A 27,511-nucleotide genomic window follows, 5' to 3' on the forward strand; every position below is an offset into this window, starting at 1 on the left:
CAGTGGACTTAGAAGGGTGTAGTTCTGTTTAAGATTGTGCTATAAGTTTATTTTTACTGCTTTTTTCCAAGATAGCATACAGTAAAGTTTAGGGGCGAGTTCTCTTAAACTGTGTTTGTCAGTATCCACTAACTTGATCAAAATATTCAGCATATTATAGATAATTTAGAAGGAAACGTGTACAAAGCCCCTTTATCAGTTCAACAATTCTTAGTTTACCATGTTTCAGTATGACATACTACATATTTGTCTTAAAAATCTGTATTATGTTTTATTACAGCTACACAATCTTTGAACTATTTAAAATGCATGATGCGGTGCTTTTTGCAGGCAATACTACTGGAACAGGGCACTAATCAGCTAAGTACCATAATCCTCCTTATAGGGTAAATTCTTACTTGACCTCTAGCTATATACAGCACATGATAAAAGCATTAACTGGTAACCCTCCTCTCAGGTTCTCCATCAGGGCAGCCTTCATGCTCAAATAACTATTCATTTGTTTTATATAGTGCATCTTTTCCTTCAATGCATTTAATTTGTAATCTGAGGTGAGGAAAGGATCATGAAGAAATTATTTGGAAGTTTACATTCCTATTTAAGTGACATTTCACATGGTTTCCTCAAAACTACAAGGATTAAATGAAGTGCTAGGCTGCACAGAAATTGATGCATTCTCAGGAACATGATGCACCTGACTTTCCAGAGGTGCAGTGGCTGAGTGAAAGGTAAAGAAGGAAAGATGCATAGATTTGTTAAAGTATTAAATCTGACATTCCTTTCTAAAATATAATTGTATATATTGTATACATTGAGTGATTTATAATAATAAGGTGTTTGTTTTATTTTACCAGGGTTTAATATATTTGATGTTTTAAATTTAGAATGGTAAATGGAATATCTTAGGTTTATCTACTTTAGAATTGTTGTTTTTCAAAATATAAATGGGGTGGTGGTGTATAAAAACTGTACCACGGTACTGAATAGTTCAGTGTTTGAATTTGTTGATACCTTTGTTCTGTTAATCAAAATAAGCATTGTTTTTCATATGACATGATACTGTTTTGTTTGGAAGTTACGTGGATAGTCAAACGGCAGATATGTTATCCTGGTTTTAGCTACTTAGGCAATTAAAGTAATCAGTTGGTACACAATAATTTGGTTAAAGATAAAACCATGGATTATGTTTTTGAGAGTAGGTTCCTTTATAATTATTCTAAATACTGTAATAATGGTGTTGCTAAAAGTTTTCAATTATGAATCATTGTCTTTCAGTTAGAGATATTCAGCACATTACATTGCTATTGAGAATATTTCTGTTTAGAAACTGAATAGGAGAACATTGAACATTTTGTTTTGAAATAATACAAGAGAATATATATACAAAGTTTTATTTCTGTAATAATACTGAACTACTAAATTATTTTATTTGTGACCGCAAGCAAATGTTCATATATTTAGGCCTGGATCAAAAACCTTTACTAGTTCCTCATACTCAAGGAACTTGAACTTGTATTTCTCTTAAAAAGCAGTTCATCAAAGCACATAGCAAACATCTTTTGAAAGTGAGGAGAATTTCAAAAGCAATTCGTCATATGGCATGGGAGTTTGTGGTTTAAGGTTGGAAAGTCAAAAATTTCACTGGGCAAGCTTTTTTGGGTCCCAGCCAATAAGTAAACCTATAAAACTGTGAACAACATGGGGAAATGGGAAAGAAAAAAACAGAACATCTTGATACTAAATTTAAAACCTTTTAAAAATGTTGTTTACATTTACATTTTTTCTACATCTTTCCTGCACATTTTAATTATTCTTCCTGCCAATCCAGTTGGTTCATTGACAATTATTTAATTACATGAACATTTCATTAACTCTTTGCTGAAGTGATATTTTAAAATTGATCTTATTTTTTAAAATTATGATAAAGAATTAATTGCTTTAGTTTTCACAGCAAAGTATAACCTTTTTTCCTTAAATAATTGGTATGGCTTTTATTACTATCCTAATTTATTTGTTAGGAATACTGAGATGAAATTATGCATATATAATGAGATATGGCCTAATGGACTTAGTAAGGTATATTCAAATCCTTGCTCAGCTCTGGAGTCACTGGATACTGATGGGCAAGCCAATGGCTTGGCTCCAGTCAGCTTTATCACTCCATTTTACCTGACTCTCTTCCTACAGTGTCCAGGCCTCTTATGGGGTTGGGGAACCCCCTACCCCCAGTCTTCCTTTCCTGCAAGTGATCCAAGCAGAAGCAGAAGAAATTTTTAAAAAAATAGCTTACAGGTTGATGGTGTGACATCACTTCTAGGGAAGTGACAGCAGTCCTCTATACGAATCACTGAAAACTATGATTTTATAATAGACTTTCCAGCAATTCCTAGAGAGGCATGCCATTACTTCTGGTGTTCCCTGGAACTGTTGTCATGCTTTCACCAATATCTGTCTCCCATGTCCCTGCCCCCCTCCAGCCTCCTGCTTGTTGCAGGCCATTCCTGCTGGCAGGCCATGCCAGATAACACTATCCCTTCCTGACTCCAGCACCCTTTTTACATGGCCTTTGTTTATATAGGTTCCATGATTCCAAGCATAGCCATTTGGGTGGTCAGCATAGCTTTTTTGCCCCTGAAAAAGCTGGGAGGATCTAACTCAGACACATTTCTTCATCTGTAAATAATAATAGTGTCCCTTAACAAGGATAAACGAAACTAACCAAATCCTATTAAGCTCCAAACTTTGAAGAACCACATAGGCTTTCAGATACCTTATGAAGGTTGATAGTTAATCCTCAGGACAAGACAGGGAAGGCAAGTCTTTTGAGAATGCTTTGCTGGCATGAGATGAATCTTTTATTTCTAGAAGCTAACGCAGATGCCATTGTGTTGAGCCAGGAGCCTGTGATGTGTAGAAAAGGCCAGATGTCTTCTGAACTCTAATAGCTGAGACCTAGACCAGGCCTATAGATCTCCATTACAGTCACACTTTTGAAGGAATGGTTTTTGGTTTGGCTAGGCATGCATTCTGGCATTATTAGAAAGCTTCAGACTCTCTCTGGCCTAATGTATAACTGGAGAATTTGAGGGTTATAGACAACAAATACAAACTAGGGCAGCAACCTGGGCCAAAGAGAATTAATTCAGAGATCTAACAACAACAACAACATTCTATTTGTATACCGCCCTTCAGGATGACTTAACACCCACTCAGAGCAGTTTACAAAGTATGTCATAATTATCCCCACAACAACAATCACCTTGTGAAGTGGGTGGGGCTGAGAGAGCTCCTAGAAGCTGTGACTGACCCAAGATCACCCAGCTGGCTTCAAGTGGAGGAGTGGGGAATCAAACCCAGTTCTCCAGATTAGAGTCTCACGCTCTTAACCACTACACAAAACTGGGTCTCAGTCAAGTTCTGAGGAAGCTCTAGTTTTTAAAAATGTTGTCTCTTATCAATTAAAATATCAAATGTTGCATGTGAAATGAGGCACCAAAGTCATCATTTGCTTAGGGTGCCAAAAACTTTTGGTCTAGCCCAGCAGGTTGTGATCTTCTGTGCAGTACTTCACATATTCTGTGCAGTACTTCACATAATGAAAGTGCTATATTCATGGCTTTTGAACCAGGAGAACCAGGGTGAAATCTTAGTTCAAGCTTACTGTCAAGCCATCTTTCTCAGTATGACATAACTTCACAGCATTGTTGATGAAGTAAAGACATGGAACCACAGTGAGCTCTTGACAAAGCCCAGGAATGGATTAACAATAATACGAATGATGTTGCTTAAGGCTGTATAAACATGTGCTGTCTGAGATCCATGCCATAAATGTTAAAATGACAGGGTGTCTAAATAGCAGTTGGTTGCCCTGTTTATGGTGTTGCTCATGGTCAACTATCAAAATTTTAGATTTCCTGTTATTTTCTTAGATAAGGGGAAACGAGTCAAAGTTTTACATTTCTCCCGAATAGAGTTTTGCGACTTGCAGATTAAATTTTAAAGAAAGATAATACTAAAAGTGCTCTCTGAACAATCCACATTGGTCACAGTTTTGAATATTCTTTTTGCAGGAATGCAAGGGGATACAGAAGTACCAGCATGGTTCCTTGGGATGAATTTTAATTTATATAGTATCAGACTATTATGAAAATTGCTCTTGTTTGATATTCATTTTTCTTTGTGTTGTGTTGTTTTCAAAGGAGAAAAGAATAGGAACTATTATAATTGGACGATAATTACAGTTTAAAATAAGATATAAGCATAGTAGATATAATGAAAAAAATTCTAACAAATACTAACATTTGCGAATGTCCATATTTTATACTTTATTAATTTTTCTTCTACTTAGAGGCCATTTGGATTGCTTTCCTTATTTGCAAATATTTGCTTGCAAATAGAAAATATGTTGTTGTCTATAAATAACCATGTCAGAAAATTATCTTTTAATTTATTACTCTATTTTTGAAAGCGGCGCAATGTGTAATACGTGTACTGTTATTAATGTGAACATAAACATATATAACTGTGGGATAAAAAACCCAGTTGTATTCTAATTGTTTAAGCCAAAGAATTTAATTTTTAAAAAATTAGAAGCAGCTCCACTTAACACAATGAATTTCAGTGTGAGTGGATTTAGATTAGGCTATTAGAAAGCCAGTAAAATTATTGTAATTTAGTCATTGGCAGTAGTAATTTCTGAATTAGTTGTAAAAGATATATTTTCAATATTGGAAATATTTACAAGTTTATCTTTTTCTTGTTCTTGGTTATTTAGAAAAAGAAGTCCATCAATATCCAGAGATCAGAATAGAAGGTACAACCAACGGGAGGAGAGAGACGACTATTCACAGAATGCAATATCAGACAGTGCAATGCCAAGGTCACCATCAGATTTTACAGACAGGCGATTACAACGTGGGCCTCAGTTATATGAAGAATCTGAACTTGATGACTACAGAGATTCCAACAGGAGAAGTCGCAGGCGTTCAAGGGAATACCCTTTAGAAGAAGATGTTGTACAGAATAGAGAGGAATATGAGAGGCAACGACGAGAGGAGGAGTATCAGGCACGATATCGAAGTGATCCTAATTTGGCTCGTTATCCTGTCAAACCACAGCCATATGAGGAACAAATGCGAATTCATGCTGAAGTATCTCGAGCACGTCATGAAAGAAGGCACAGTGATGTGTCTTTGGCAAATACCGAATTGGAAGATTCTCGGATATCTATGATGAGAATGGAACGGCCATCAAGGCAAAGGTCTGCTTCAGAACGCAGAGCTGCCATGGACCAACGTTCATATTCAATGGAAAGAACTCAGGGACCAAGTCCCAATCGACAGAGGACCACAAATCACAGCCCTCCAACACCGAGGAGGAGTCCAATTCCTTTTGATAGGCCAGATATGAGGCGAACTGATTCATTAAGAAAACAGCACCATTTGGATCCCAGTTCAGCTGTACGAAAAACAAAACGTGAAAAAATGGAAACCATGTTAAGGAATGATTCACTTAGTTCAGATCAATCTGAATCAGTTAGGCCTCCACCACCAAAGCCTCATAAAACAAAGAAGGGGGGTAAAATGCGTCAGGTTTCACTGAGCAGCTCAGAAGAGGAGTTGGCCTCTACTCCAGAATATACCAGCTGCGATGATGTAGAGATTGAAAGTGAAAGTGTTAGTGAGAAAGGTAAGACTTTTTCGTACTGGCTTTTTAGATAATGACCAATAGATAATGGGTTAGTTTTAATTATAAACATTTCATTTTACATACTTAATTTAAAAAAAGGAACCTTGAGTAATACCTACTGGTGTGCTATACAAATAATGAAATATGTCTTACGATTTTAAGTTCTTGGTAGAAATTGCAAATTCTTTAAAGACTAGTTTAATTTATTTCCAGTGGAGGTTATTATTTGAGAATGGTTGGAGGTTAGCTATATTTTGGGTATGTTGCTAATTTTATATTTTAAAACAACAGACCTCTATTACAACTTCTTTATTGAATGCTTCAGATATTTGATTTTTTTAGTAAACATGACTTCCTTGACCATAATGGTTGGATAAGGCAACAAATTAGCCAAAAACCTAAGTAATAATTAGTACAGGAAAATATTTTTAATATAACATGAATATGTAGTAGTAGGTTTTCTTTATTGTTCGTGTGTATTGATTAAATAAAAGGATATAGGTTAAGCACATGAGCTTGTCTACTGTAAACAGAAGTTCCTATTACAATTATGATCCAGTCTCTTAGCACAAATGGCAGTATTGTAACTTAGTAAAACAAGAATCTAGTGGGACCTTAAAACTAACATTTATTTTAAAATGAGCTTTTGTTGGAGACAGCCCACTTAAATGATCAAGACATTCATTTGCCTGTTTGATGCGGAGATCAATGTTGTTCATTCAGCAGCTTTGGCACAAATAAATACTTCTGCTATAGTGATATTCTGCAGTAGCTAGCTGGAACTTCCACTCCCCCTCCCCTTTTAATTGACAAACTTATTTCCCTCTGCTACTAAAATAATGGGTTTGGGACTTCATCCATAAAAGAAATTGAGAGCGGTTCTGCTGGCCCTTGTTCTCTCTTAGCAGCTGGGTCCTGGAGTTGACTGAAATATCCTCCAGAGCTGGGATCCACCCAGTTGCTAGGATTGCCAGCCTCCAGGTGGTAGCTGGACATCTTCCAGAATTACAACTGATTTCCAGGCCCCTAGAGAAAATGGCTGCTTTGAAGGGTGAACTCTATGGCATTATATCTTGTAACAAGGATAAAATGGAAGGGTCTGTTGTAAGACCCTTTGTGTCTACCACTGGAAGAAAGGGGGCATATAAAAAGCTAAATAAAATGTTTTAAATGTTAGAATTGTTTAAAAGTTTAGAATCATTTGTTGATGAACCAAAATGCAGTAATAACACAGAGGAATGCCCCTGCGAATTTAGTTAATTGAATATGAAGTATTTTAAAGATACGAGGAGAAATATTGTGAGACTCATTGATTGACAAAACCAAGTGGTAACGGACTTCTGTTAATGTTTTGCAGCTTCAGTTCTTTAGTTTGAGTTGATTAGCACTATCTCTTTTTGATACTTTCGCAATTTTGTTTACAAATAAATTAATATAAATTGGGAGTCTAAGTTAATATAAAGTCACAGGGAAGGGAAAATCAAATGGAGAATCTCTACTCCATAGCCTGAAGCTATGACATTGCTAAGCTTCAGGCTAAGGTAAGTAGCTTCCTGGTTAACTAGCCCTGAACTCAAAGTCTAGCACGTTGGTCTTCATCTTTAATACTGCCTTCAAGGACAAAACATTATTTTCATTTAGTGCCTTGAGATGTGAAGAAAAATAAAGTCCAGTGACATGTTAAAGACTAACAACATGTATTTCTATAAAAGCTTGTGTAAATTTGTGGAAGTCAAACAGAATATCTTGCTTAATGGAGGAGAGGGGGGAAGAGTTACAGCCAAATTGGTCATGGACCTTTCAAGTGTAAAATGTGTAAAATGTGTGGGAGAAAAAGAGATAGAACGGTAAAGTTTGAATCCCATCATAAAACTTCAAAGTATGAATTCTCTATGTGCATGAAACAGAATAGCATTTACATATAATAAATGCTGGAAAAGGTCAGAGGTTCAAACAAATAAGCAAGGGGACAACTTTAAGTGAAAATTTGGAGATATAGTTTGATAAAACATTTTAATAACAGCCAATCAACATTTCTATAAAGTGGAGCTGGGCATGGATCAGGGGTCAGTGGGGCAGTCAGGGGGGGTATTTGTGAATTTCCTGCATTGTACAGGGGGTTTGACTAGATGACCTTAGAGGTACCTTCCAACTCTATGATTTTATGATTCTATGATTCTGTTGGAGACTATAGTGAGGAAATCCAAATCTCTGTTTAAGCCTGGATTTCATATCTTGTATACTAATAGTGAAGTGGTCCTGATCTGTGGATACTTAAATCCAGAGACTGGAGCTGTGAATGGACAAGACAGATCTTCCTACGCACCTGAAAAATGTCCCAGGTTTGCAGAAAATTCTGAAATCTAAAAAAAAAATACATTCGGTGTTTAAAAATAAACCAAAATGATTAAAGGAGCTCCTGTAGCTTTAACCAGATGCCCTCAGTAGCTGTTGCTACGCAACCAAATAACAATTAGGTCAGGAAGAAGCAGGGGAGAAAGGGAAGACGCTTTCCAGAGCTGTTTTGGCCTTTGAGAGAGGACTCAGGGAAGCCAGGTCCTCCAGCAGCTACTAGGTGGCTTAATGCCATACGACATACATGACTCACCCAGGCCTGGGTGCTTGCTACTGTTCAACATGGGGGGATCTAGCTGGCCAGATGAAACCTTGCGCCAGGTTTTTATCAATGAACTTATGCAACTCCATACTTTCTCCCAGGCTTGAGTAAATTTTCCCCTTCGGCAATTTAGTCCCTGGAATGAACTCGATTGCACAATCTGTAGCTCTGTGAGGAAGTAATTCATCTGCCTCTTCCTCTTCAAACACCTGACTTAAGTCCTGGTACTGTGGAGGAATGCTCTCCTTCTCCTCCATAGTTAAATACACATTCTCGGGGAGGGGGGAAGGTCTTGGTCCCACTTGATATCCCATACATGATTTTGGCAAGCTTCAGAAGGGAAACACAGCTCCCCAGCCTTCCACTTCATGTAGGGATTGTGGTCCCACAGCCATCTTACTCCCAACACCAGAGGGAACTTGGTGGCCGGGCTGACCACAAAAGTCCTTTCCTCCCAATGTTCCCCCATTCCCACGGGTGCTCTCTGTTTCGTAAATAGGGGGGTTACTGTCCCGTCCATCTGTTCAAACACCAGAGACTGAGGTAGCTTCATCACCTCTAGCCCCAATCCCGTCACAAGTGCAGGGGCAATCAAGTCTCTGCTGCATCCCGAGTCAATCAAGGCCCGTACGCTTATGTTCGTCTCTCTCTGGGGGTTTAACAAGGTGACCAGTATGAAAAACAATGCTCCCTTAGATCTTACCCTCTGCAGCACTGGGACTTCCACGACCCAATGGCTGGTGCCCCTTCACAGCAGGTCTCCGCCATTTCCCGTCAGCGATCTTGGCTACTCTTTGTTGTCCGACGAGAGCTCTTCACTCGCAGTGTCCCTTCCCTCCTCTGATGCCGCAGCCGCTGCTGCTTCCTTCCTGGGAGTAGGTCGGGGCTACCCCTTCGAGCACCTTTCTAGTAGCCTTCTCAGCTTCAGCTCTGCCTCTGGGCAGCTCTTTCCTTCACCCGGACACTTGGCAGTAAAGTGGCCTGCTTCCCTGGATCTCAAACAGCCCATGGACAGAGACTATCAGAGTAGTTTGGAGTAATAGCTTCTGTTTAAGGGAGTGGATCTCTTGCTGGCACGCATTGTGGCTAACTTCTGCGCGGTGTTGCCTGGCTTGAGAGGCAAGGAATTGGGCAGCCTGTTTCGCTTGATTTAACTGTTCCTGAAGTTCGGCTACCTGCATCTCAAGTTCTGTAACTTGGGCCTGGGCTTCATTATATTTCTCTTTATTTTTCTGGGCACCTGAGGCAAAGGTATTTTTTATCTACGAATAGATCAAATCTTTCTGCTCTTAGTTTATCCAATTCAATGGCCTGAATTTTAATTGTTTCTTGGGCTTCCATTGCCATACTAGTGCAGTCATTAAGGGCAATCCATAGACCCCAGACTGCACAAGCATCTTTCCTTTAGCTTCTAAGTTTCTTTTCCTCATACTGTTTCTTAAAAGCTTCTCTAAGTATTACTACTGGCTTTGGACCCTTAAAGGAGCCCCCTTCCTAGGAGTTTGGATCCCGTTTTACAATTCAACGCTCAATTTTATCCAGACTCAGTCTCTGTTTGAACATTTTTGCTTCTTTTGAACTGGCGACTTTCTGCAATGCAAAATCTAGGCAGGAGAGGGTCCATGCTCCTTTGGCCTAAGGAGCCCCTGCTCACACTACACGAATGCTCAGCTCTAGAGCCCTTAGCAATCCGTGTACCTCTGCTGGTTTCTTCCTGGGAGTGAACCTAGAGAAATAAGCCAGTGTCCAGGGACGGGGAGGCTTCTCCTAGCCTGAAAAACCTTGCTGCTACTGTCCGATAGGGTAGACAAGGGGGAGAACGAACTCGAAGGATCTTACAGCTGCGGTTAAGCTGGCTGGGGTTAAGCGGAGCGCAGGGTGAAGAGGGTTTTTAGGAACCAAGCTGGACAACTGGTCAAGTATATTAAGCTGGCTAATTTTCAGAAGGGAGGGGTACCAACTCCTCGACCGGGATAATTGCTAACCCTATTTAAAGAATACTCTATAGCTCAGTGGCTGGTTTCTTCAAGTTAAGTGGCTTGGCAGCCTTAATTCAAAGTCACGCAGTTAAATTTTAAATTTTCTCTGGTTTTTAGAGAGGCCCATCCCGACCTCTGTGCAACTGGGAGGAATCTATCCTGATCCATAACAGTTGGGCACTAAGTTTTATGAAGGAGGGGGCTGGAGAAAGCGTGTTCTAACTTTTCACACCCAACAAATAGGCCAAAAGAACGTGTGGGAACAATTTCCAGGGAGTAAAAGGCAGAAAAAATCCGGTAAATGTTCCCTTCTCAAATCAGGAGCAACTAAAGATGCACACAAACAAGATTCACACTCGCTCACCAGGCTCAAATGCTTTGTTGTTTGTATTGGTTTGTGGGGAAGATTCCCTATGTCTGTAGATCTATACCTCGGGATATCGCTGTCCCAATTTATAGAAGTACAGGGTGATGCCCACGTTCTTCTACCAATTAATTTGTTACCAGAATTGGTCTCCTTGTGAGTAAAAGAATTTGTGGGAGGGATTTAGCAAGCAAAGAAGACAGCTATGCATGAGACCAGTAACTGCAGGGATCTATCACCAATTTTTACAGGGCCTCGTCTATTGTGACAAACAAGGCTGGTACTTAAAGTCAAACAACAACTTTTATTAAAGAAAAAGATTTCATGCACATACACACAGAGAATTACAGGGTAAAATGGTTACACGCACACACAGCATCCTAAGAAGCTTAGCCAGAAGTTGGGAATAGAGAGAGGGAATAAGTATATCTGCCTATCCAAACAGTAGTCCAGTCTGTGGGAGAAGAGAGTAGCATCAAACGCTAACATTCTCTGCCAGGAGAGCGAGAGGCTGAGGGCAAACCTCAAGGGAACAGTGCTTTGGATCCAGTAAATGTGTACAATTTGAATGAGGCCAGGGCCCTACCTTTATAGGTACAATGTGCCCTGAGGTGAGAGAACCCACCTAGCTGTTAGAACAAAGACTCCAACGGACAATACCCTAAGAATAGACAATATACATTTTACTCTGCAAGACATTTCACATTATCAAGAATAGATATGATCTGGGCCTCTAAAGAACTGACATTATGGACTAGAGAGGTGGAGATAATGCCAAAGGTAGGCTCAGATCATAACCCAATTATGTGGAGATTTGGGAAAATAATAAAAGAAAAGGATGGAGAATAAATGAGGACTTGTTACAAATAGAAGAAAATATTGTGTTGCTGCGAAGGGAGACCAAATTTTTCATACAATATAACCTGAACAAAGAAGTGCTGACCAATAAAGTATGGGACACATATAAAGCGGTGATAAGAGGCATACTAATAGACCTGAATGCAAGAACTAGGAGGAAAAAGGAGGAAAAGAGATCTGAAATTTTGGATAAAATAAAAGCCAAAGAGATACAACTTAAGAAAAGACCGGGGGGGGGGGGAAAGACATATCAGGATATTAAAATTCTGCAGGGACAATTGACAGCAATGGACAATAAAGAATTAGAGTGGAATTTAAAGAGGATGAATCAGAGGTCGTTTGAAGGTGCAAATAAACCTGGGAAATATTTGGCGTGGCAACTAAAAAAAAGGAAGGAGAAGAAAATCATAAGTAAAATTCTAGAAGGTGCTTATGGACCAAGCGGCTATTAGTAGAGCCTTTTTAAAGTTTTATGCAAAATTGTACCAAAAAAAAGAAGTGAGTAAAGATTTAATAGCGGAATACTTAGAGAAGATGAAAATTCCGACAATTCCTGAAAAATGGAAAGAGAAATTTACAGTGCAATCCTAAGCAGAGTTACTCCAGTCTAAGCCCATTGAGTTCAATGGCCTTAGATTGGAGTAACTCTACTTAGGATTGCACTGTAAATAAGGAAGTGTCGGAAGAAGAAATAAAAGAAGCTATACAATCAACGAAGATAGGAAAGGCGCCAGGACCAGATGGACTAACGGCAAAGTTTTATAAAGTGATGGCTAATGAACTGGCGCCATTCCTGAAAGAGGCAATGAATGGAGCGATGCAAGATCAACGGATTCCTGACTCATGGTACGAAGCCAATATATCGCTGATACTGAAGGAGGGTCAGGACTTGACCAATGTTAAAAATTACAGACCAATTTCGTTGTTGAATAATGACTATAAAATATTTGCAAAGGTGTTGGCAAAGAGGTTGAAAGGATGGATGTCGGAATTCATTGCTGAAGAACAGGCGGGATTTTTACCCAACAGACAAATTAAAGACAATTTCAGGGCAGTAATAAACGCTGTTGAATACTATGACAAGCACTGTGACAGAGAGGTTGGTTTTTTCTTCGTAGACGCGGAAAAAGCATTTGACAATCTGAACTGGGATTTTATGTTTGCTACCATGGAAAAGCTGCAAATGGGAGAAAAGTTCATATAAGCGGTCAAGGAAATTTATAGAGACCAGAGTGCAGCAATCATAGTGAATGAGGATTTGACAAAAAAATTGAAAATCAGCAAAGGAAGTAGACAGGGATGCCCGCTGTCTCCATTGTTGTTTATTTTGATTTTGGAAATATTGATGATTCAAATACGTGAAGATGACACAATCCGAGGTATGAAAATAAAAGAGTTTTCTTAGAAGGTCAGAGCTTTTGCGGATGACATAATGTTAATAGTAGAGGATCCAATTGAAAATAAGCCAAAGGTAATAGAGAAAATAAAAGAGTTTGGAGATTTGGCTGGATTTTACATGAACGAAAAGAAGTCAAAGATTTTATGTAAGAATATGACTAAACAGAAGCAGCAAGAGCTAACGGAGATAACAGACTGTGAGGTGACTAATAAAGTAAAATATCTTGGCATTGAGCTGACTGTGAAAAATATAGATTTGTTCAAAAATAATTATGAGAAACTGTGGATACAAATAGAGAGAGACTTAATAAAATGGAACAAACTGAATTTATCATGGCTGGGAAGAATTGCAGCAGTAAAAATGAACGTCTTACCACGTGTGATGTTCTTGTTGCAAACTATACCAATTATCCGAGACTCCAAACAATTTGATAAATGGCAAAGGAAAATCTCAGATTTTGTGTGGGCAGGCAAGAAACCACGACTGAAAATGAAGGTTTTACAAGATGCGAAGGAAAGAGGTGGCTTGCAACTGCCCAACATAAGACTGTATCATGAGGCAGTATGTCTTGAATGGTTGAAAGATTGGATAATGTTAAAAAACCGTAAGTTGCTGGCCCTGGAGGGACATAAAAAAATATTTGGATGACATACATACATGTGGTATGACAAAGTAAAAGTGGACTCTATGTTTTTGCATCACTATATTCGGAGAAGCCTCTTCACGGTCTGGAAGAAATACAAGTTGTATATGGAAGATGGAATTCCTTCATGGGTGGTTCTGTATGAAGTAATAGATCCGAGAACTGTCGATAACGAACAGCAATGTCTAACCTTCAAGGAGATTACACAAATACAACATTCAAAGCTGAGAATAAAGACAGAAGAAGAATTGTCTCCTTGTTATGGATGATTCCAGTACAGACAGATCAGAGACCTTTATAATGCGGACTGCCAGAGAGGAGGAATAAGATTGGAAAATTCGGAGTTAGAGGAAGTGATACTACAAGAAGGTAAGAAAGAAATATCCAAGATTTACAAATCACTTTTAAAATGGTTTACGGTGGACGAAACAGTAAAAGTCCAGATGGTGAAGTGGGCAATAAACTTTCATAAAGAAATAACAATGGAGGCATGGGAGTACCTATGGAAAAATACAGTGAAGATTTCAACTTGTACGAACATTAAAGAGAATGTGTACAAAATGATTTACAGATGGTATTTAACACCAAAGAAAATTGCGCTAGGAAATACTAATATGTCAGACAAATGCTGGAAATGTAAAAAGCATGAAGGATCATTTTATCATATGTGGTGGACATGTGAAGTAGCTAAACAGTACTGGGGAGAAATAATTGAAGCAATAAATGAGATTTTACAAATACAAATAAACAAGAACCCAGAATTGTTGCTACTGAACTTGGGAATGGAGGCAGTTCCAACGCAGTATAGAACGTTGTTATTTTACATGACTGCAGCGGCAAGGCTTTTGTATCCGCAGAAATGGAAGACACAAGAAATACCAACTGTAGAAGACTGGATTTATAAATTGCTGTACATGGCAGAAATGGATAAAATGACAAGGAAACTTAAAGATGTTGATTGGGGGAAATTGAAACAATTTTTGGAAAAAAAGTGGGATGTAAAAGGAGAACTGTGGCAGTTTGAAAAATTTTAAAAAACAATGTTGCAATGAGAAGAGAGAAGGGATCTTACCATTTAGGGGGAATGTAATTATAATCTAAGCTAATATAATATTTAAGGGAATTTTACATTGAATATATGAGATAATGAGAAGGGGTAAATAGATATCTCAATGAGATATACTATATATGATATATAACATAAAATAACGGGTTAGTGGATCAGACTTTACATTATAACATATTATGTGGTTATGCTATATGGTGTTGTGTGCTGTGCTACATTGGTGGCATAGCATACAATATATATATAATATATTACTATAATATATACTATATTGATAGTGTATTTGATGGAGTATATGCCTAAAAGAAAAGAAATAGAATAAGTTTAAAGTAAGAGATAGTGCGATCCCTGCTATATATTATACTATATTGTTATGTTATATTGATATGAGATATACTATATTGATAGTATGTTTGATAGAGTTTATGTAAAAGAATAAGAATGTGCTTAGAGTAAGAGATATTATGATTCAAAGTTGGTAGGAAATATAAATGAAATAGATTTAAGTAATAAGAAGGGTTAAGGGTTGGAAAGCTGTTGGAAGTCAATAGGGAGGGGGGAGGAAAAGGGTGGGGGACAGAGTAAGGGGAAAAATGGGATTATATGTGTTAAATTTGGAAAATTTTCTTTTGTTTTTCCACTCACCAATAAAATTTTATTAAAAAAAAAGAACAAAGACTCCAACGGTCAGTTCCTGGGTTTGAGAAAGGTTTGATTGCCTTGATTGGTAGCTACTGGGGTGTGTGAAAGCAAATGCAAAATTTCTTCTACCGCCGCACAAAGGGGATAATTGGTTAGTAAAGTCCACCGGAGCTAAGTTGATGAATTTAGGTGGGGACTGTACTTTCCCAGGAACAACTGTACAAACTTATGAATATCATTTCACTAGCTCCTCAATCAAGGACAGGAGATCTCATCACGGAAGGAGGGAAAGGAATGTGCGAAGTGGGGATGACTCTGCGAGACCTTTGTTGCACTTGATTCCTTAGGGGCTGGATAGACTGCAAATCCAATCACCTCTAATCACTCTGCATTCCTCTGCGGCATTCCATACATGCTGGGGTCTCCCAGGCAGGACTCAGGAACTGTTGGAGGTCCTCTGGTTGCAATACAAGCTGCCATTTTAAATCCAGAGGCCTGGTGACATTTAATATCACAAGAAGCCATGTTAAAATTTGTTGTTAAAGATGATGGAGGCCGAGACGACTGCTTACAATCTCACAGGCTTCCCCTGGTTCTGAAGACTGATGTGATTCCAAGCAAAATGTCAGGCCTGGCTAGGGGATTCTCTCAGACTCTCTACGTCATCAAACATGGTTGTATGAGTGAAAGGTCTTTATTGGATAATGCGCCCTAGTAGTGCACTAGTACAGAGTAATTGCTTGGAATGCCAAAACCAAGACTTCCTCAAGAGGTCATACCTCCAGTCCCCTCCCCCCAGTCCAAACAAGAGTCAGTTGAAGTTGGCACGAAAGTCCTGAAAGAAATGCACAGCTGAAATTCCAAGGTCTGTTCCCGTGCCCCTCCAGCTGCACTGATAACACCACTTGGCCCAAGCAAAGCAAGATACAGTGAAGGACGGAAGCTACCCCACTACCCATCCCCCCAGTAGAAATACATTCTCCTGTGGTCTTGGGAGTGGGTCAGTCAAGACTGCTGGGAAGTAGCTCCTCCTCCTTCTTACAGAGTCTGTTGAATCAGACGATCCCTTAGAGGAGGGGCTCTTCACTGGCCCGCCAGTTTTTTTCGAGCCCTGCTGAGCTCTGGCAAACAACAATCCCACAGACAAAGAATAAGGGGAAAAGGACCAAAGTTGCTGGGGGATAAAGAGGGGCTTGTCCTTCTACCTCCCCATCACCTCCTCACAGTCCTGAAAAGCGGCAGAGGCTCGGAGCAGAGCTGATGCTCCCCCCTCCTCTTTCTCCTGAGGTACGATCTTCACGGGGACCCCAGGGCGCGGGTAAGCATGAACGCAGCTGATCCCCAAGAGGTGCCAGCGGCACCAGGGGAGACATGTGGTGCACAAAGAAGCTGCAGAGAGATGGCACCTTTCCCTCAGAGCACGCCTGTAGTGACAAGTCAGGGAACTGAGCAGAGTCCTCATAATGACGGTAAGTGTCTCTTGATAGTTACGGGGGGAATACGAGGCTCCGGTATTACTCGTGAGCAAGGCCAAAGAATGTAATTGGGGACGCCTGAGTGATTTTTGAGCGTTGTGTGTGTTAAAATGGTCCTGCTTTTCTCTCTCCTCCACTGCCCCTCCCCTTCTCCATTTTAGGTGGGAAGTGAGTTTTGGCGGGAATGGAGACTAAGGCAGGCCTTGAAGGGCCCAGCAGGGCTGAAGGTCTCTGTGGCAACCTAGACCTACCAAGTTCACCACTGTCTAGCCATTCATTACCTGACACTAGTGGGGAAGGTCAAGAGACTTCCAAACTAGACCTCTCAGGCCAAGATGCCAAAACAAATCTACTGGCATGGCTCAGGACTGAATTGAAGAAGGAGGTCAAGGAAGTTATGAGGAAGACAAAAGAACAGGAAACTTCCAAGAAGGGGAAATCTAAAGTAGGGACCATCAAGAGGCCCAGGCTAAGTCATTCCCCAGTCTCCCCAAAACCAAAAAGAAAGAAAGGGTCACAAAACTGGCTACAAGAGGATTCAAGCATCTCAGGGTGGTCTATGTCAGAGTCAGAGCTATCAGAATAGCACTCAGATAGCGAGGAAGGGGAACTTTCTGAGGAACAGGAAGAACCCTTAGGGCCTTCTTAAACTAGTATTTTCCCACAGGAGGTGTATCCTAGATTACTCCCTAAAGTGCTGAGAACCCTAGGAAGAACCAAACCCAGCCTTCCCTCAGGGTTTGGAGAGGGCATTGCCAAAGCTGGACAGCACACAAACAGGGGTACCACTTCTGGCTATCTTCCATAGCATCCTGCAGGCTGAATGGGATAACCCAGCTAGACCTAAAGTATACCATTTGGTCTTCAATAAATTTTACTCTCTAACACCAGAGGCAATGAAGAAGATTAAATTGCTGGTAGTAGATGACCTGGTCACCAGTCTGGCTACCACGTCTGTACTACCTATGGATGCAGAAGGAATGCCGAAAGATCCATCTGATGAAAAGAAAGAGCAGGCACTAAGGAGAAACTTTGAGGCCTCAGCAGCAGCCCTAAAAGCCTCAGCCACCGCATCACTATTCTCTATGGTGGTGTTCACCTGGGCCTCAGACCTAGCAATGGCAGGCAGAGATGTGCCTCAGGAGATTAAAAATGAGGTGAAGAAAATAGACTTGGCAGCAGCATTCGCTACAGATGCAACACTTGACTCCTTCCAAATGTCAGCAAGATCCATGGGATTCAATGTCACAGCAAGGCGAAACACATGGCTGAGAAATTAGGATGTAGACCCTCCGTCCAGAAACAAGGTGGCAGCAATGCACTTTGTGGGAACGAAACCCTTTGGGGAGGCACTAGACAAGTATCTGGTGGAGGACACTGAGAAAAAGAAAGTTCTTTCCTCGAAGAGAAAGGAAACAAAGATAAGAGACAGGCACTCCTTTCGCAACTACAAAAGCCCTAATCGACAAAGTGGTGCCGGGACATGTAAGTGTCATTGGCAGTCAAGGGGAAGAAATGACAGTTCCGCAGATCTGGACAACAAGTGAAGAGACAAAAGAAAACAAACCAAGCATGACTTTCACGGACCACCTGTAAAACAGATTGGGGGACGATTACAGGATTTTGCGGTTCAGTGGCAACGTACAATCTCAGACAAGTTGGTTCTGGAGATGGTATCCAGGGGCTACTCTCTGGAGTTCCAAGCAAAGCCACCAACACATCTTATATATATCCCAAGGAACCCAACAAAATAGAAACACATCAAAATGAATGAAGCTATTCAACACCTGCTGGACATAAGGGCAATAGAGCCAGTTCCAATACAGTACAGGAACAGGGAAGTGTACTCGGTGTTCTTCATCGTACCGAAGAAAAATGGGGATGTCAGAGCAATATTGGACCTGAAATGGCTAAATCAATTCATCAAGTCACGAAAATTCAAGATGGAAGCCCTGAGGTCCACCATGGGAGCCAATCAGGAAGGAGATTTCCTAGCCTCCATAGATCTCTCAGAGGCCTATCTCCACATCCTCATCAGAGCGTCTCACAGGAAATACCTATACTTTGCGTATAACCGAGAACACTATCAATATAAAGCCCTACCATTTGGACTAAAATCATCACCAAGAGTGTTCACAAAGGTGCTGGTCACCCTGGTTGCACACCTCAAGGCTCCAAGGGGTAGCCCTATTTCCATATCTTGATGATATCTTCATAAAAGCCCCGACGTTATCAGAGGGGGTGGACGCAGTAAAACTTACAGCAGAATGTTTGGAGAGACACGGATTTGTGCTCAACAAGGAGAAGAGCAACTTGACCCCAACACAGAATTCTTCACTTAGGGATAGTGATAGACACTACTAGGGACAAAGTCTTCATTTCAATGGACAGACAGCAGAAGATAGTCTTCTTGGTACGTTGGGTGCAAGAAACGGAGACAGTACAGGTGATACAACTGGCCAAACTCCAGGGGATGATGGTGTCTTGTCAAGACATCCTACAATGGTCCAGATTTCACACCTGACCACTCCAGAGGTTCCTACGGCTATATCAACAGGTCATTTTTCACAAGTGGCAGAAAAGTGTGAGGGTTCCAGAGACAGTAGTCAGGGAACTGAGTTGGTGGACGAATCCAAACAGATTTGTAGAGGGTTTGCCTCTCTGAGATCCGAGGAGGTTGGTGATGATGACAGACACAAGCCTGTCAGGATGGGGAGCACACTCACAGGGCAAGATGGCTCAAGGCATGTGGTCGATAGAAGAAAAAGAAAACAGCATAAACCTGTTCGAACGGAGGGCAATCAAAAACAGATTGTGGAGTCTTCAGGAGGTACTACTGAACCAACATATCCTAGTATAAACCGATAGCGAGACAGCAAAATCCTATATAAACTGACAAGGAGGGAACAGATACAGGATGCTAAACAGAGAAGCTGAGGAGATAATGAAATGGGCAGAGAAAAATCTGGGGCCCATAAAAGCAGTTCACATGGCAGGAGCTCAGAACACAATAGTGGACTGGTTGAGCAGAAATGTGGAGGATCAAGCAGAATGGAAGCTAAATGAAGAGGTGTTCAGACAGATATACCAGAGATTTGGGAGACCAGAAGCAGACCTATTTGCAACGAGCCAGAACAACCAAGTACCAAGATAGTTTTCCAGAAGAAAGGAGGCGGGAGCAATGGGGACGGATGCCCTAAGTGAGGAGTGGCCTCGAACATTACTATATGCCTTTCTACCAATAAAAATCCTGGACAGGTTGTTACAAAATACAATCCAGCAGCGAGTGGAGGTAATAGTGATTGCCCCGTTCTGGCTGAGGAGGCCGTGGTTCCAGGAGTTGATGCGGCTCTTGGAGGGGGAACCATGGACACTGCCTTGGAGAAAAGACCTATTACTGCAAGGGAAGAACCTGCATCCAGACCCAGCATCCCTAAGCCTAGCAGCTTGGAAGTTGAACACAAACAGCTGATGGTCTTGAGATATTTAGAAGAAGTGATTGAGACGATGCTCGCCTCCAGGAAAGTCTCAACGAATAAGAGTTATGATAAGACATGGCAGACCTTTAGCCGCTGGTGCAGTGAAAGAACAAGCAACCCTTTGATAGAGCCAATTAAACTGATCTTAGCATTTCTTCAAGAAGGCCTGAACAAAGGACTCAGCACAAGCACCCTTAAGAGGCAGACCGCAGCCATATCTGCCATTAGGGGGTCGAATAAAGGGACATCTCTAACCAGTCATCCTCACATTAGATGTTTTTTAAGAGGAACTATGTTATTGAACCCTCTGCAGGTCCACAGGTTCCCAGTGTGGAATCTTAATATCGTCCTAAAGGCCCTCACCAGGGAACCCTTGGAACCAATGACAACATGTTCCCTCAAATTGTTAACGCTTAAAACCATCTTCTTGGTGGGGATCACCTCGGCTAGAAGGGTTTCCGAGTTGAGAGCCTTATCTGTAATGAACTATGTATCTTTCACTCTGATAGGGTGGTCCTTAGACCAGACCCAACATTCATCCTCAAGGTCAATTCCACCTTCCATAGGGGTGAGGATATCCTTCTGTGATAATCTGAAACATGAGAAGGAGAAGGAATGGCACAGGTTAGATGTGAGGAGAGCTTTAAGCTACTATATAGATAGGACCAGGCACATATGCAAGGATGAGAACATGTTTGTCTCCTTTAGGAAGAGTTCACTGGGGGAGAAGGTGTCCACATCCACACTGAGTAGGTGGCTCAGGGAGTGTGTAACACTAGCATACAGAGCTAGACAACTAACACCGCCTCAGGGAATCACAGAACACTCTCTCAGAGGGGCAGCCACTTCAGCAGCCTGTAGGGCTTTTCCGTCCTTACAGAAAATCTGTAAGGCAGCGACATGGAAGTCTATACATATGTTCACAAAATGTTACAAAGTAGACAAGATAGCTGCAGCAGAGGCAGCATTCGGTAGGAGGGTGCTACAGCACGCTCTGTGAACAGAGAATAGAAACCCACCCAGAGAGGTACTGCTATACATATATCCCAGCAGTCTTGACTGGCCCACTCCCAAGACCACAGGAGAATGGAAGATTTATATTCACTTACTGTGAAGCTTCCTTTCTTGGTGGTCTGGGAGTGGGTCAATCCAAACCCACCCTTAAAAAAAAAGGAAAAGGGGAAAGTACGTGGGCATCTTATAAAAGCTTTCATGGTAAGTATGTGTTATGTTAGTTTTATATTAAGTTCTACAGAGTAACATTGAAAAGGATTTTGGAGGTCCGGTGTTACGAATTTAGGGGACTACGGGCTTGGAAAGAACTGATGGGCCAGGGAAGAGCCCCTCCCCTAAGGGATCGTCTGATTCAACAGACCCTGCAAGAAGGAGGAAGAGCTACTTCCCAGCAGTCTTGACTGACCCACTCCCAGACCACCGAGAAAGGAAGCTTCACGGTAAGGGAATATAAATCTTCCATTTACAGGTATGGCAGGCAGGCTGGCTTGCCTGCCTGACACAAAGGAGCAGGAAAAGGGAGAAAGGCTGTGGGGGGCAGGTAAAGGAAAGAGGACATGGTGGGGTAGGGAAAAATGAGATATCCGCTGCAAGTCCTTGAGAGTCCCCCACTTGTATTGTTTAATTTTTTATAAATTCTAATCCGGTACATTCACATTGTATACATCCTTTGATAGATAGATAGATAGATAGATAGATAGATAGATAGATAGATAGATAGATAGATAGATAGATAGATAGATAGATAGATAGATAGATAGATAGATAGATAGATAGATAGATAGATAGATAGATAGATAGAATGGTGACTTTCAGGTGTGTAATAGTATGCCCACGGAGATTAAAATATTTTTCCAGTGGTTTCTGGAGGTTGTTATTTCTTATGTCCAAATTGTATTCATGATTCTGTCATGCAGAAATCAACACATTTGTCCAATGTGGACAGTAGAAGGGCAGTGTTGGCACAAATTGGATAATGTGCATGTTGGTGATCCCAGGAAAATGAAAATCAGTATTTGTAACTACTGTATTGTTTCAGACACGCGGGGAGCTCAAGCTCATACATTGAAGCTTGATAACTGGATTCCATCCCTCTCCTCGATTGACTTATACTTAAAAGATTCATGACTAATTCACTCTCTGCCTTAACTCCACCCCACCCCCCCAATCTTCCCCCTTAGGTAAGATTCCCAGTTTGATAGCCATATATGTGAAGAAGTGAGCATGACTCATAAAAGCACATAAATAAATAAACATGATTTTATTTATGCATTTTTTACTTCATTTATACCCTACCTTTCCCCCCAATGGGGTCCCAGCGTGGTTTATATCATTCTCCTTTCCTCCATTCCCCCCCCCCCCCCACACACACAACAACTCTGTGGTATAGGTTAGGCTATGAGAGTGTGACTGACTCCGAGTCACCCAGCAAACTTTCATGGATTGCCCAGATCCTGGTTTGTCAGTCTAGGCACCACACCATACCAGCTCTCAGTTAGTATTTAAGATGACACTGGACTCTTGTTTTATTTTGTTACAACTACTCCTTTGCAGTTAATAGAGCTGTGAAGGCCTGGGACAGGGGGAGAGCTCAAAGACTGGAATAAGACCTTTCTTCCAAAGCTGTAAAAATTGTGGTGGGAAAATTTGGAATTTTGGGGAGCTCTGAAAAAGCTTTGCATATTTTTCTTTTCGAATGATAGAAATGTGCTTTTAAAAGCATAGGGTACAGCAGTTCACACCTCTCACTTTAGTATTGGGCATATTTGTAGTTTTGCTTGTTGAAAACAGAGGCATTTGTACCCTTAAAGTCCACAAATATGCCAGTTAATACAGTTTCATATGCTAAAGCACCGAGTCATTACTGACCCATGTGGGGGAGGGGGGGTTGCATCACAATGTTTCCTTGGCAGACTATTTGTTAAGAGGTGGTTTGCCATTGCCTTCCCTGGTCATCTACACTTTATCCCAAGGAAACTGGGTACTAATTTTACCGACCTCGGAAGGATGGAAGGCTGAGTCAACCTTGAACCCTGCTTCTGCCAGGATCGAACTCAGGTTGTGTGCAGAGCTTGGGCTGCAGTACTGCAGCTTACCACTCTGCACCACGGGGCTCTTACAATATGCTAGCTAAAGTGTAAATGATGCATTTTATGTTGTTATAGCAAGAAAATAAGTTTAGGTTTGATAGGAAAGTAAATATTATAGATGTTTAATTTCTTCCCCAAATTTCCTTCTCTCCCCAATGGCTTTATATTTTGCAGAAATCAGTTTAATAAAAAATAACTCTCTTGGCAACCTTTTTCTGTCCTTTATCTCTGATTATTCAGTAGGCCAGTTTTCTTTTTTGTTTTCTTAAATTTTGATGTTTCAGTACACTCAACATCCGATGCCCCTCAGTTGATAGTAAGGGTCAAAGTAGATGTTATGTTTTTCAATCAGCCAGACAGCACTTATTTGGAACTAATTTCTCAATAGCTGCAGAGGCCCTATTCCAATCAAGACTGTGGTGCAGGTGGAGAAGGGGCTTCAGCCTATCCCCTGTGACATTTACCTGACCCAAAACAGCCTGGGAGTATTACTTGCCCCATTTGGAATGTGCAGCCCCCCAACGGACAGGGGGTGCTGAGAACCCTGCTCCCCCTGTCCTGTCGTCCTAATTTGAATACTGCAGTGTTTTCAGAATTAGTTCCATTTTAAAAAATCCTAACATCTAGTTTGGCCGGAGCATGTTTAACCCTCCTTGGTTCAACTCTCATATACGTTGGTGGTCTGATATTGATAGGCATTCGGCCATCAATTTTGCTATTAGATGACACAAGTTGGCAACAATGAAAAATTAGGAGATTTTCATTATTGCAGTACAGGGGATTAAAAAGAGCATCCAGTTTAGAAGTGATGATGATGAAGATAATATATGAAGAACATATACTGTTCTTTGTGCACAGTAATCTTATAGACTAGTACACAGAGGGACAAGGGGGTTCCTGCCCTACCTTCTGGGATGGCCTTTTAGAAGAACAGAGGCATGATTTGCCTGTTCCCTTTATTCAAGGGCTCCCATGGTCCCCTCATGTCTGTCTGAGAGGGCAGTCTGGTTTCCAGGTCTGCTTTGCTTTGTTTATCTATTCGCCCATTGTTATGGCTCCAGGTAGGGTCACTAACTGGGTGGCTGGCTGCCTGCCCTTCTCCTTGTAGCACTTACATTGGTAAAATACTGTATGAATGTTATTGTGTCACAGGGTAGACTGGTGCAAAGATTTCACTGACCAAAGAGAATTTTATAAGTGAAGGAACAATCTACTGTACCTCACTATTGTCCTGGGCCAACCTCCCTATGTCTCACGACATACCCTGGGCATCCACCATTTATCTCATTTGATAGACTCTGTTCTTTGAGTTCTGCTTTGAGGAGAATTTGCAATTCTGGATACAGTCTTTTTCTAGCACAGTGAGAACAAAAGGATGGGGTTGCACTCTCCTTGAAAGAACAAAATAGTAAAGAGTACAGTAGCACCTTAAAGACTAACCAACTTTTTTGTAGCATAAGCTTTTGAATCACAGTTCTCTTCGTCAGTTGCATGGAGGATATGAAGAAACTGGCCAGATATATAGGTGGTATGGGGAGTGGGGAGTAGATGCAAATCAGTTGCAAAAGTCATGAAAGAGGTGGAATGCACAATCCAGGCTGTGTGTGATCCCTCCCCTCCATAGCTGAATCTGAATAGAATGCCTGAAAGGCAGTTACTTCTGATAATGAGATAACTATTCATAGTTTCTATTCAGTCCAAGTCTGACTGAGTCAAATTTACGTATGAATTCCAATTCAGCAGCTTCCTGTTGGATTTTTTTTGAAATGTTTCTTTTGAACTATGGTGACCTTGATAGAATGTCCTGGTAGATTGAAGTGTTCTCCCACTGGTTTCTGGATGTTGCCATTTTAAATGTCAGATTTGTGTCCATTTATTCTTTTGCGCAGAGGTTGGCTGGTTTGTCCAATGTACAGACCTTGAAAGAACAGGTCTATATTTTTGGGGTGCTCAGGTCTACTGCTGGATAAGTAGGAGGCAGTTGTGGTATGGGGTGTCTTTTACCAGCTTTGACTCGTTAGCTAGTTGCAGCGTTTCCTGGGCAGGAAAGATGTGGCCACTGTGGTGCACTCCCTGGTTACATCTAGATTAGATGACGGCAATGTGCTCTACATTTAAAAAGTGTTTGGAAATTTCAGTTGATGCAGAATGCTGCAGCCAGGATGCTGAACTGGAGTGGGTTGTAGGGAACATATAATTCTATTTTTTTTTTTTTTAATATTTTTATTAGTATTAAGCAAATTAACATTAACAATAGTATTATAGCCATAACAACAAGAGAAAATGTTCCACATTACATCTGAAGATAGATTTAACAAATAGATAAATGGAATATTAAAAGAAAATATTCCTTTTTTTTTTTTTTGCAGTTTAGTTTCAGTTTATTCAAATTTAACAGCCCATAGGCCATACACTATCACTATAAGTGAAATACTACATGCAACATGTCACAAAGTTGGGTGAATTCTCCTCTTCCTCCTCAGGTTTTCTCTTTCCTTGCAGCCAGCCAGCCAGATAAAAGCATGCTCTTTCCATCTTGCTGAGTAGCATGCCAGTCATTGGCACTGAATTTTTTTCACTCTGGATGGAGGATCCCTTTACCCATGTTTGCTATAAAGTAATTAAAAAAAACAATTTTGAATTACAGATCTAAATGAAGCAGTTCTTCTAAAACAGAAGTCACTTAAAATATTCAGCCATTTCCTAACAGTGAAGAACTTCACCTGATATCATTTACTCTTTTTGTTAAAGTCCCATACAATGAAATGATAGTCACTTTTATTAACACAAACCAAATATCACAAAATTGTGAGTAAGCTTTTGAGTCTTCTAGAAATCTTCACTAGGCTGTATGTTCAGTGCAAAATACAACGAAAAAAAGAGGTGGATATTCTAGCACCTCCTTTTGTTAGGTTTTTTCTTTTTTTATTTTTTTCCTTTTCTTTTTCTTTTTTTTTTTTTATTCCCATACCCTTATCCCTCCCGCCCTCCCTTTAGCTACTCATCCTTTCTAGCCAGGGGCACAAGCTTAGGAGCTTCCACCGAACGTCCCGTTGTTGACCCTCCATGACCCATTTTAAATATAAATGCCATTTTTCCTTAATCTTTCCTATTCTTAATTCCCATGACTCATCCTGATTAATTATGGCTATAATGTCTGATTGAATGTATTCAAATAAATAATCCTGCCAGTTTAGTTCCGTCCACTTAGTTTTGTCTTTCCAACCAAATGCTATTACTGCTTTACCGGCTAGCACCATTGCTTTAAATAAGTCCTGTCCTTCTTTTCTGATATCTTTATGACCTAAAGTACTACCTAACATCAATTCTGGGTCTATCTTTGGTCTTATTGCGAAGAACTTATAAAGTTGCTCTGTTACCTTCTCCCAAAAAGCTTTAACTTCTGCACACTCCCACCACATATGGGAGTACCATCCTTTCCCGTTTCTGCAGTGCCAACAGTTTGAACTTAGTCTTGAGAACATATTAGCTAATATAGCCGGGGTTCTATACCACTTCGTGTAGAATTTCAATTCCAGCTCTCTGAATTTATGCACTTTTATCTCCTGTATACCTTTTATAATTCTGTCAACCCTTCTATCCGCTAGACTAATTTCTACGCTCCACTTCCCCTGAAGGAGGGTTCTTGTCCGATCTTTATCAGACATCATCCTTCTATATATCTTGCCTGCTAATCCTCTTTTTGTGTTTATCATCACCTTTAATAACTCCTCCATTGGTTCCCCCGCCGTCAGAGTCCTATTTTCGATTATCTTTTTAAGTCTATTATGTAAACCTATTAGCTTCAACCAATATTGCCTTCCTATTTCATCATGTAATGTTTGTAATGGTTTAAGTGACTGCCCACATAGTATATCTTGCAATCTAGTGTACCCTTTCTGTTTAAGTAATCTCCACCACTTCTCATCTTCCTCCTCCTCATCCAATGCCTCTAATAATACTTGTTTAGATACTCCCTTTAACCATTTCGGTTGCCATTTCCTCCAAATCATTAATGCTGTTTTTCTCGGTCCCGGTTCTAACATACTGTATTTAAACTTTCCTCCTGTAAATACTCCAAATCTTCCAACCCCTTTATTTGCCTCATTCTCGATTCTAACCCATTTTTGTTCACTTCTCTCCCCTATTTCCATTAATGTTTTTATTTGAAATGCTTCATAATAATTTCCCAGTTCT

At 40.6% G+C, this 27,511-nt stretch overlaps 1 protein-coding gene across 39 annotated transcripts in view; it reads left to right on the forward strand.

Moving 5' to 3' along the window:
* Positions 1-27,511, forward strand: part of RIMS2 (regulating synaptic membrane exocytosis 2) — a 624,467-nt gene that overhangs the window by 229,634 nt on the left and 367,322 nt on the right. For all 39 annotated transcript variants that reach the window (XM_054984410.1, XM_054984420.1, XM_054984412.1 and 36 more), the window contains one exon: positions 4,775-5,688. In XM_054984410.1, the coding sequence (XP_054840385.1) occupies positions 4,775-5,688 (914 nt within the window). The remainder of the gene's footprint in view (positions 1-4,774; positions 5,689-27,511) is intronic.

This window comes from Eublepharis macularius, chromosome 7, assembly GCF_028583425.1.
Source record: "Eublepharis macularius isolate TG4126 chromosome 7, MPM_Emac_v1.0, whole genome shotgun sequence".
Classification (NCBI taxonomy): Eukaryota; Metazoa; Chordata; class Lepidosauria; order Squamata; family Eublepharidae; genus Eublepharis; species Eublepharis macularius.